The sequence below is a fragment of the Aythya ferina genome, assembly GCF_964211825.1.
Source record: "Aythya ferina genome assembly, contig: HAP1_SCAFFOLD_96, whole genome shotgun sequence".
NCBI lineage: Eukaryota > Metazoa > Chordata > Aves > Anseriformes > Anatidae > Aythya > Aythya ferina.
The window spans coordinates 44,017-55,526 of NW_028181422.1; the positions used below are offsets into that span (position 1 = coordinate 44,017).

Consider the following 11,510-nt stretch of genomic DNA (forward strand, 5'->3'; position numbering starts at 1 on the left):
CAATATTAGCTGAAGCCTCTTACCTCTACTAAATTGTTGTAGAGGTTCACTCATCCTTCTCCCTCCCTCTCTAGGGATGTCCGGATCAGCCCCTGGCTTTGTGTTTCATGGATTAATGAGGGCAGATTGAGAGAAATCAGTCAAGTCAGGAAGGTGCTCAGAGCAAGGTGAGAGCAAGGTGGGGAAGCAAGGTGGGTATCTAAGTCCTGCAGGGAAACAGGTGCAGACGTGACAGCATAGGTGTCGTGGTTTAACCCGGCTGGCAGCTAAATACCACACAGCCGTTTGCTCACCCTCCCCCCTCCCTCTCTGGGACGGGGGGGAGAAATGGAAAGCGAAGCCCGTGAGTTGAGATAAAGACAGTTTAATAAGACAGGAAAATAATAATAACAAAATAATAATAACAATAATAATAATAATAATACAATGGTGATAATAGGAAAATAATAATAATATGTACAAACAAGTGATGCACAATGCAATTGCTCACCACCCGCTGACCGATGCCCAGCCTAACCCCGAGCAGTCCGGCCCCCTTCCCTGGCTAACCACCCCTATATATTGTTTAACATGACGTCAGATGGTATGGAATACCCCTTTGGCTAGTTTGGGTCAGCTGTCCTGGGTCTGTCCCCTCCCAGCTCTTACTGCACCCCCAGCCTGCCTGTTGGCAGGACAGAGCAAAAGTCTGAGGTGTCCTTGGCTTGGTAGAAGCACTGCTCTGCAACAATTAAAACATCGGGGTGTTATCAACACTCTTCTCATCCTAAGCCAAAACAGAGCATTCCACCAGCTACTAGGAAGAAAATTAATTCTGTTCTAACTGAAACCAGGACAATAGGACAGCGTGTGGTGGTTATTGTCAAGGATCTTTTGCAAGATGAAACCCCCGACAGAGCCAACAGCTTTGTCTGCTGGGCTCTGGCCCTTGTCTCCTTCAGTGATGCCTATGAGGAGACACCTCATCCTTACAGCAGTAGGGCCTCAATGCCTTCTCATCCCCCTCCAGGAGCCTGGGAGATGTCCTCCTGTAGCCTTGTACTTGGCACTTACCCACCGTGCACTGACCCAGGAAGAGCCCTAAACCCCACTGGAGGGACAGCATCTCCCTTCCCAGAGGTTGGGGTCAGGGCCCGACTGTTGGACTTCATGGGACACATCAAGGTTTCCTCAGCATCAGGGCCTTTCCTGGGCCTTGGTCTCCCCGTCTTCACTGCCTGCCTTTTTCTGCTCTAACAAGTCCATGGGGAGGCCTTGACAGTAATGTCCCTCAGTGGGACCGTTAGCACTGTGAGAGGCTTTGGAGTTTGCATCAGACTTGGACTACTTGAGAAGCTGCTTCAGCCACCCAGATAAAGCTCCTCTGCCAGGCACAGCATTGCTGGGGGCACTGCGTGCAGCTGGCATGGGGAGAGGAGAGAAGGGGGAGAGAGGTTCAGGGCAGCCTGGAATAGGAAGGCAGGGGAGAGCTGGCAGAGGGAGAAAGCTTCCCAGCCACCTCCCCATGGTAAGTCTCTGGGTGCAGGGCAATGCCACTGCACACCCTGCCAGGCTCTCCTGGAGCTGGCCCAGCCCTCAGCTGATGGGAGCTGTCAGGAGGATGCTTGGTGTTGGAGCTGAAGGGCATGCAGGGCTTGTGTGCTGCAGGGTCAGCATGCAGGGCCCGAGGGCTCCCGTCTCTTGAGGCCGGCTGCAGGCTGTGAAGCCGGGGATGCAGGCAGGGGTGCCCAGGGCTGTGGTGCAGAGCAGGGTCCCTGCTGTGCCCCAGAGGCTGTGTGCCGCGGCAGGGCCTCTGCTACCTGCCAGTCTCCACAATCAGCCTGCCTGGGGAGCTGCCCAGGGGCTGCGGGGAGAAGCTGAGGGTGGAAGGAGCCCCCCTGGTACCGCAGGGCAGGGCAGGGTCCTGCTGCTGCCCAGAGTCTGCTGCCTGGGGCAGGCTGCTCACAGCCCCACACCTCCCTAGGGCACTGCACTGCAGAACTGCCCGGCAAGAGCTACCTGAAGGCAGTGCACTTTTTAGAATCTGCTTCATTTTCCTGCCCATGTGCTGAGACAGAAGGATGGTAATGGAGTAGGAGCATCTGTAGTAGAGACTAAGGCTCCTCGAGCATTGCTGCTGCTCTGAGGCACCTCACACACCTCCACACACAGACTGTACCAACACCACCTTTGCTGTTTCTTGAGGAGTTATTTGACCTTCTCCATTCCTGTAGACAGGGAGATGACCTTGCCCAGTGGACTTCCCAGATCACTTAGGGTTCCCTTTTACCTGTTGCTGTAGACTAGGACTGACTGCTGCAGAGCCCACAGCACAGCCCCCTGCTTCTTTTGGCACCCTCAGAACACCAAGCAGAAGTAAGCCAAGCAGCTGCAGAAAGCTCTTCCTGTGAAAGGAATGGGAAAGAATGTGTTGTGTGTGACTGTTCTATGAGACATACAAAGTATTTTGGTCAGAGAAGTCCTTAAATTTTACAATGTCACTTCTTCTTTTGGACAAACTACCTTGCTCAGGGGCAATAAATGTGTAACAACAGCTCCATCACTGAGTTCCTCCTGCTGGCATTCACAGAAACGCGGGAGCTGCAGCTCCTACACTTTGGGCTCTTCCTGGGCATCTACCTGGCTGCCCTCCTGGGCAACGGACTCATCCTCACTGCCGTAGCCTGCGACCACCGCCTGCACACCCCCATGTATTTCTTCCTCCTCAACCTTGCCCTCAACGACCTGGGCTGCATCTCCACTACTCTGCCCAAAGCCATGGCCAATTTGCTCTGGGACACCAAGGCCATACCCTATTCAGGATGTGTTGCACAGCTCTTTCTTATAACATTTTGAATTTAGCAGAACTTTCTCTTCTCACTGTCATGGCCTACGACCACTACATTGCCATCTGCAAGCCCCTGCACTACGGGAGCCTCCTGGGCAGCAGAGCTTGTGCCCAGATGGCAGCAGCTGCCTGGGGCAGTGGCTTTCTCCAAGCTGTGCTGCACATTGCCAACGTATTTTCCCTGCCCCTCTGCCAAGGCAATTCTCTCAGCCAGTTCTTCTGTGAAATCCCCCAGATCCTCAAGCTCTCTTGCACAGACTTGTACATAAGGGAAGTTCAACTTACTACAGTTACTGCTTTTCTATTTGGGGGTTGTTTTGTTTTCATTGTGCTGTCCTATGTGCAGATCTTCAGGGCTGTGCTGAGGATGTCCTCTGAGCAGGGCCGGCAAAAAGCCTTTTCCACATGCCTCCCTCACCTGGCTGTGGTCTTCCTCTTTCTCAGCACAGTTATCTTTGCCCACCTGAAGCCCCCATCAATTTCCTTCCCTTCCCTGGATGTTGTTCTGGCATTTCTGTACTTGGTTGTGCCTCCAGTAGTGAACCCCTTCATCTACAGCATGAGGAACAAGGAGATCAAGGTTGCCATGTGGAAAGTGATGACTGGGTGTTTTTCTTCAGCAATATATTGCCTGCCTTCTTCTCTAAATCACTCGTAATGCAAATCATGATAGGTGAAGCCAGTGGGTCTTATGTTCTTGTGTTGTTATTGGTGTTCTGCTTTTTCTCAATTTTATTTTATCAAATATTTTCCACAAAGAAATATAATTCTTCATTTTGCTTGAGTATTTAAACCAATTAAAGTGACTTTTTGTCTTATATCCTTCCTCTGAGACATTTTCTGTGGCTTCAGGGACAGTGTGCAGCGGTGGAGGGGAAAAGAGTCGTGGCAGTCCAGCCTGGGAGCACCAGCACTGGGTCCATGCAGAGCTGCTCTCCTGCCACTGACACCCTCTCCTGCTGAGCCCTGTTGGCGGTTTAAGGCCTGGATGCTCCTGTAGCTTGGTGCCAGTGCTGCTGTGAGGCTGTGCTGGGACTGCAGGCAGGGACAGGCAGTTGGCACATGAGTGACACAGCTGGCCTCCAGAACAGAATTTCCCTCCTAAAAGGGCCATGCCTGAAGGCTCACATCATCTTTCAGAGTTGCCGTCACATCAGAACATGCTCAACAAGAGTCCCAAAGGCTCCCTGGGATATAGGATGTGCTGGGAGAAGAGCAGGGCCTGTCCAGGTGCAGGAGAGACACAGGAACAGAAACCCTTTGCAGCTGCTGCTACCTGCAGGCACATTGTATGCACATGGAGAGAGGAACAAGAGCGAGCACAAAGGCCATCAGCTATCCCTAGGGGTGTCAAGAAGGCCAGTGGGGCAGAGTGTCTTCAGGTCCTTTCTTCCTGAGAGCAACAACCATGGGGCATCTGTCCAGGGGGAAGGCACCTTCAGAGACCGTCTAGTCCAAAGTGCAAGACCTGAATGCAGCTCTGCAATGTGTTTCCTTGAACCCTCAAGGTCCCTGTGCCCATTTCTCATGCTGTGGGGCATCTCAGAGGAGGACAGAGCAAGGTAATACACCCACCACAGGGCTGAGGTGCCTCCCAGCCTCTGGCAGTGGCTGCAGGAGCCAGAGGGACCCTTCAAGTGCTGCAGTGCACTGTGTATGTGTAAGGCAGGGACTGGTGTCTCTGAACAGCCCAGTGTGGATGAGCAGTGCACGAGGCCAGCTCAGATATGGGCACCTCACAGAGCCTTGACATTTCTCTGTGTAGAACTCCAGTAATTACCCCCAGTGTTCCCATGAGATTTTTGTCACCCTCCTTGCACAGGTTCATTGCAAATGCTTCTCTCTGACATGTCATTCTACTCTGCCTTTTGGACTGGTGGTGACAGCAAACTGGTGGCTGTTGGTGACAGCCAACATGGCTTCACACAGGGCAGATTGTACCTGACAAACCTGGTGGCCTTCTACGATGGGTTTACAGCATTGGTGGAGAGGGGAAGAGCACCTCACATCGTGAACTTTGACTTGTGCAAATCATTTGACTCTGTCCCACACAATAGCCTTGTCTCTCAATTGAAGAGACATGGGTGTGATGGATGGATCACCTGGTGGGTGAGGAATTGTCTGGATGGTCACCCTCAAGGAGCTGGAGTCTACAGCTCAATGTCCAAGTGGAGGTCAGTAAAGAGTGGTGTTCCTCAGGAGTCAGTATTGGGGCCAGCACTGTTGTCAGTGACATGGACAGTGTGATTGAGTGCAGTCTCAGTGAGTATGCTGATGACACCAATCTGGGTGGTGCAGTCAATACACTGGAGGGAAAGGATGATATGCAGATGGACTCGGACCGGATTGAGAGATTTTCCTGTGGGAACCTCATGAGGTTCACAAAGGCCAAGTGCAAGGTCCTGCAGCTGGATTGGGGCAGGGTGGAGAATGAGTAGAGAGCAGCTCTGAGGAGAAGGACCTGGGGTACTGGTGGATGAGAAGCTCAACCTGTGCTGGCAATGTGAGTTTGCAGCCCAGAAAGCCAACTGCATTCTGGGTGGCATCAATCAAGTTTGGCCCAAAGGTTGACAGAGTTGATTCTCTCCCTCAGCTCTGCTTTTCAGTACTGCATTCAGTTCTGGGACCCCAAACTCTAGAAGGACATGGAAGTATTAGAATTATTAGAAAAAGTCTAGAAGAGGCCAAAAACAAGATAGAGAGTCTGGGGCAACTTTTCAGTGAAGACTGGCTGAGAAAGCTGGTTCTCTATAGCAGCCTTCCAGTACCTAAAGGGGGCCTAAAAGAGGGTGCTTTAAAATTAGGTATAAGGAAGACATTCTTTCCTTTGGGGGTGGTGGTCAATGGAACAGGTTGCCCAGAGAAGTTGTGTCAACCCATCCCTTGCCCCTTCATGGCCAGAAGCCTCCCATGCCAAACCACGATGGACACCAGCCCCCCCACACACACACACTGCAAAGCTAGTGTTTAACCTCATCTTTCCTGCATGGGGCCTCCTCTGCACCACCCAATCTCAGCTCCCACTTTGCCACAAGTGCTCTGCATGGGTGCTACACAGCCTAACTCTACCATGTCCTGCCCTGGTTCTGCCATCCCGCTGGGCAGGGGAGAGGGTGGCCACAGCAAAGGGATGCGTTTGGGTGTGGAATGTGTGGCCTGGAAAAGATAAGGAGTCGAGGGAGAGGACAAGGCAAGGCAGCAAAGGCAGCACGAACAGTGCTGTTGGTGCGGGGCCACGTTTGTACCAGTGTAATAAATGGCTCAGTCTTCAAAATAGGACTATAATCAAAGTTTACAATTTATTAAATGAATACAGGTAAGCAAGCAGCACTGGTTGCGCCGGGAGTCTCTGCTCCACCAAGACGCACACCAGTTACATCAAGCGGATGATTTTTATGCTCCTAGGCTGATACAAATTCATTACTACTTCAAAAAAACCCCACAGGGTTATTGTAATTAGTTTCTGGAATCCAAACCCTCCTACTGGAGCATGCGTATCTGGTGGTCCCTCTGAGGGTCTCTGTGGTTCTCTCGTGCTGAAGGCTCATAGTCTTCCTCCCTCTTGTCCTTCTCCTTTGTCCAACTTGGCTGTATGTCAGAGACTTGTGCAGTGTCCCCTGCAAGCTTTGTCTTTTAGTTGTTCTTCAGCTCTCCCCTGCTCCTTAATCTCCTGGCCAGATATCAGAGACTTGCATAGTGTCCCATGCAAAAGTCATAACAGTTAGCAGTTATTCTGAACCCCCCAGATATCAGAGACTCCAAGGAAAAGCCTACAAATACATTTCCCTTCAAGCTCTCTATTGACACAAATTGCTAAAACATTCCTTTGCAAGATACAAGAACTATATACATTAACCACTCTGGTTTTCTTAGACTTGTGGTTATACAAGGGTATGTAAGACAGAAGGTCACATTCATCATACCATGCGGCCCTAGCATTGTTCCATACTGACACGAATCAGATGAACATATTTCACAGCAGGATCCTCAGAGGGCAGCAGCTGGCAGGAGGCGAGGGTGATACTATAAAAGCCAGTCAAAGTAACTCTCTAAGACTCAGTTTGGAGTTTTAGAAAGCAGGCGTTCTTTTATTGAGGTCCTGGACGCACAGGGGATCACTCCAGTGCTTACAGAACTGTTTGAGCTATAGGGATTATATACAAGCAAAACATACATGTTAATCACATTTCCCCAAAACATATTCATACTACTTCCTGTAACTCATTAAAATCAGTAAGTGTTGCTGACACATGCACATTTGTTTCCCCTGTCTTTCAGGGGTCTCTGGTGGTCATTGGTAGTCTTCCTCACTATGTTCATTAGTTGAATCCAGTTCTTGTCCATGCTCAAGCCATCGAAATCTTTCTTCTCTTATTCTTTCATCTCAGGCATGCATACAAAGCTTAGGTGGTTACACATCCAAGGATATATGCATAGCATGAGTTTCTCACCTAATCTTCTGACACATGCTCTAGGCCTGGGTCACTTTGCCCTCATTCTGAGATACAAGTCTGTAGGCTCTTACAGATAAAGCTGACTAATTAGTGACTAAAGTAACATCAGGGGTGAATGTTTCTGAACTTCCTTCTTTCTAACAAAACCTAGTAAAGGTTTCACCTATCTCCTAATGAAGCTTTTCAAATTTGAAGCCATTGTTCTGTCAAGGAAGAGACTATTTCTCCTTTCAGCTCAGTATCAATGGGAGGCCAGGAAGCCCCTCCCAAGGCTGCTCCTGCCAGCAGAGACAAGGCCGAGAATGAGGGGAGGAGAGGGGAATGGAAGGGCTGTGGTGAGGTCCCTGCTGCATTGCTGGTTGCCCTGCAGAAGATGTGCTGGCCAGCAGGCCTTGTGAGATCACCCAGCACCTCACAGAGCACCCCAAGGCAGCAGGGATGGCACTGGAGAGGTGGCTGGCAGAGCCCAGCCAGGGGCTGGCTGTGGGTCCCCTCTGCTGCAGCTGCCTGATGGAGCGTGGCAGGAGGAGGGCAGGCAGGGCTTGGGGCTACCATGCTCACAGTTCCCAGTTTCTTTACATGGTTCCTAACCTGAGACTTGTCCATTGACAGTAAGTGTTCCTTGCAGATGACCTTGTGAAACGCTGGGATTTGGTGGATAAATCTCATTCTGTTTTCCAAGGAGAAGAGAGCCTCTCTTTCCCATCTTGTGATGCTCTGCTCTGCATCAGGGGCAGCACAGCTCCATACATCACAGCAGGCTTAGACCGGACTTCAGGAAGAGCAACCAGGAGGAGAGAGCTTGGGCACAACCAGGGATGCCATATGAGCCGGCAATGCTATATACGGATATGGTCACATCCACATTGGGATGATCTAGGAGGAGTGTGTCCACCCAGGCAAGGGACTTCTCATCTTCCATGACTCCACACTGGTGTGGCCATAACTGGAAGAGGCCTTCCCAGTGTGAGGCTCCTTTTCTGAAGGACTAGGGAGGAAAGGAAAGGGTTCAGAGGAGGTGTGCCAAGACAGGGCTAGGGGTCATGTGTGTGGAGGCTGAGAGCCCTGCGCTTCCTAGACCTGGTGAAGCACAGGCTCAGGGCACCCTTGTAGGAGCTCCTGACAGACAGAAATCTGCTTTCAGAGATGATGGCACATTTTGGGTAAGGGTAAAGAGCATGAGAAAGGAAATCCACCAAGAAGTGGCTGTTTTGGAGGTCCAGAGTGGTGATGAGGAGGAAGAAATGCCACTCCAAGGGCAGTGCTGTGGTGACTCAGAGGGAGTCTGCTTCAGCCCATGGCTTCTGTTTCAAGTCAGAGGCAATGAGCACAAGGAGTCCCTAGCATGGGTAGGGAGATGCTGTGGTGGGGAAGCAGGTTGGATGTCTCCAGGCTGCAGGGAAAATGGTTCAGGCATGGGACAGGATAGGACAACCTGTGGGGAGATGTCCAAGGGCACTGACAGGGCTGGAAGGCCCTGACACAGCAGAAGTCTTTGTCCCCGTGGCTCTGGCTGTTGTCTCTGCCACTGGAGCCTGTGAGATGACACATGGTGCTCCTGGCACTGGAACCATGTGGCCTCCTTGCAGCCCTGTGCACTGGAGTTGTACTGTTGTCCTTTAGTTGCCATCACACACCCCAGATCCCACTGCCCCTTGAAGAGCAGCGTGAGGGACAGAAGCTCTCTTCCCAGAGCTGGGTGTCAGGCCTTGGTGCTTGCTTTGATAAAACACATCAAGGTTTCCTTGCCATCAGGGCCACCTTTACTTTGCCTTTGCCTGCCTATCATCACTGCCTCCCCTTTCCTTTGCTAACAAGTCCATGGGGGAGCTGTGGTGGTAATGGCCCCCAGTGGGACCAATTAACACTCCCAGAACCTTCAGCATTTCTCCTGGCCTTAACCTCTTGAACAGCCTGCGCTATCTCCTCTCAGCATCAGAGGTGCATGGACTCAGCGCCAAATACACCCTGGGGCTCGGCACAATGCAGAGAGCCCTCCTGTGTCCTCTTTCTGCCCAGCAGTTCCTTCAAGGCTTCAGAGCTTTTACGTCTAATTGGGGAGATTTCAGAAAGCTAGTGAATGAGGCACATTTCAATGAGCAGTTGATAATAAGGGAGTTTTCCCTTCAAGCTGGATTCTTTATTGATTTATTTCAATTCCCTGCCCTCTCCCTTTGCTATTGATCCAGAGGGTCTCCTAAGGAGGTCTGGTCAGCTTGGAAAGGCAGTCCCTTGAGGCCAGGCACTCTGTGGGCAACCTTGCTCCTCACCTTCCCAGCCCCACCATTTCTCTCAGGAGCCACCTGGGACTTGCAGCACTTCTCCTCCCATCAGACTTCTCCAGTCAGGGCTGCAGCTGCATGTTACAGCTCCTTTGCACCAACTCCCAGCCCTTTTCCCCACAGAACTGCCTGCACGCAGGCACAGAAGGACTGCTCCCCATTGAAAACCAACCAAAGTTAAGTGTGGTGCAGTTCAGTAAACAGTAAAACACTCTCCTCAGCTGTGTGCCCAGTGCAAGCTGCAGCTAATGAGGTTCACCTTCCCCAAGGGATGGCCATACAAGGACTGTTCTAGGCAGAGTGTTTGAAGTGATGAACACGTGCTCTTTTATTTATATATTTATTGATTTATATTTTCTTTCCTATGTTGGAATAATTTGTTCACCTTTCCAGGCAGACCTTGCTAGGTTCAGGGGCCCCTCTGTACTGGAGGTGTTTGCCTGAGGCTGGCAGCTGTCAAGAGGAGCTGTGGGAGACCAGAGGCCCTCAGGAGCTGCAGGTGGAGGCTGGGCAGTGTGTCAAAACATCAATATTGGCCATTTTTAACTATGAAAAAAAAGGAAAGCAGAATCACCAAAGTTTGTAAAAGCTGTAAATGTGCATCCATAAATTATCAATGTTTTAGAAGTTTGACTTTATTTCTGTTTAGTTTTGTTTTCTTTTTTACTTTTATTGACATTTTCAAAGCATTTCTAGTATTGTTAGGCCAACACCATTAAGATCATTCTGCATCTTGTAATCTTGTATAAAGCCCTGTGCCCAAGCCCCCCCCCCCCCCCCCCGAAGAATCTTTGCATATCCATGACCATTCACAGTCTTTGCAAAAAAGTACATAACACTGAGATGTGGACCTTGCTGCACAGATGGAAGAAAGCAGGGCCACGAACATGCACGCAATATTCACTTTTCCAGGTGACAGATCCAGGAGATGTGGAAGTGTGGCAAAAGTAGTAAACATGCTCAGCTTTATGGCCAGGACAGAGTATGCATTTCCCTCCAGGTAGGAAAGAAAGTGAAAAATGAGACCGTCTCTGAGAGGAGCAGCGTGCAGAGGGAGAGAATTAGCACCCCAGAAAAGCCTAGATCTCTTCCCACACCTCAGAGCACATCCAGGCAATGGACTTTCAGGTGCTTACAGCTGGAAGACAGGAGCTGGAGGTGTAACGCAGAGATGGCTGAGGCAGTGTCTCCCAGGCTACAGTTACAGCCAAGGGAGAAGAGGAGATGTTCACCTGCCTGGCTTTAGATGGTCCCCTACAGCACAGGAGGATTCAGGCCACACAGCATCTCCTCTGGCACCACCAGAAACTGGGCCTGAGGTCAAAGGACCATAAGGCATGTTGGCAGGGTCCTCAGGAGGCCTGCAGCCCAAGCTGTCATAAGCACGGTCAGAACAGGCTGTTCAGGGCTTGATCCTGTTGCATTTTGCAAAACCAGCAAAGACGGAGACTGCACAGCCTCTGGGTGACGCCTAGCTGAGCTCATGGTGGGAAGGCTTTTTGCCTTCTTTTTAGCCTGAAGCTCTCCTCTTTCACCTTCACAGCTGTTGTCTTTTATCCTCCCACCCTGAACCCAGCTGAAGATCCTGGCTACGCATCCTCCACAACCCCCTCAGAGATACAGCCAGAGGAGGTCCCCCTCGCCCTGCCCTTCCCCAGTGTCGTGGTTTAACCTGGCCGGCAGCTAAACACCACGCAGCCGTTCGCTCACCCTCCCCCCTCCCTCTCTGGGACAGGGGGGAGAAATGGAAAGTGAAGCCCGTGAGTTGAGATAAAGACAGTTTAATAAGACAGGAAAATAATAATAACAATAATAAAATAAAATAAAATAAAATAAAATAATAATAATAATAATAATAATAATAATAATAATAATAATAATAATACAAACGTGATAATAATACTACTACTACTAATATGTACAAACAAGTGATGCACAATGCAATTG

At 50.5% G+C, this 11,510-nt stretch overlaps 1 protein-coding gene across 1 annotated transcript; it reads left to right on the top strand.

Moving 5' to 3' along the window:
• Nucleotides 1-2,801: 2,801 nt before the first annotated feature.
• LOC311428581 (olfactory receptor 14C36-like) lies at nt 2,802-3,485 on the top strand (the record flags this gene model as incomplete). Its single annotated transcript, XM_084539963.1, has 1 exon — nt 2,802-3,485. The coding sequence occupies one exon, from the start codon at nt 2,802-2,804 to the stop codon at nt 3,483-3,485; it is 684 nt and encodes a 227-aa protein (XP_084396089.1).
• Between the last annotated feature and the right edge of the window lie 8,025 nt (nt 3,486-11,510).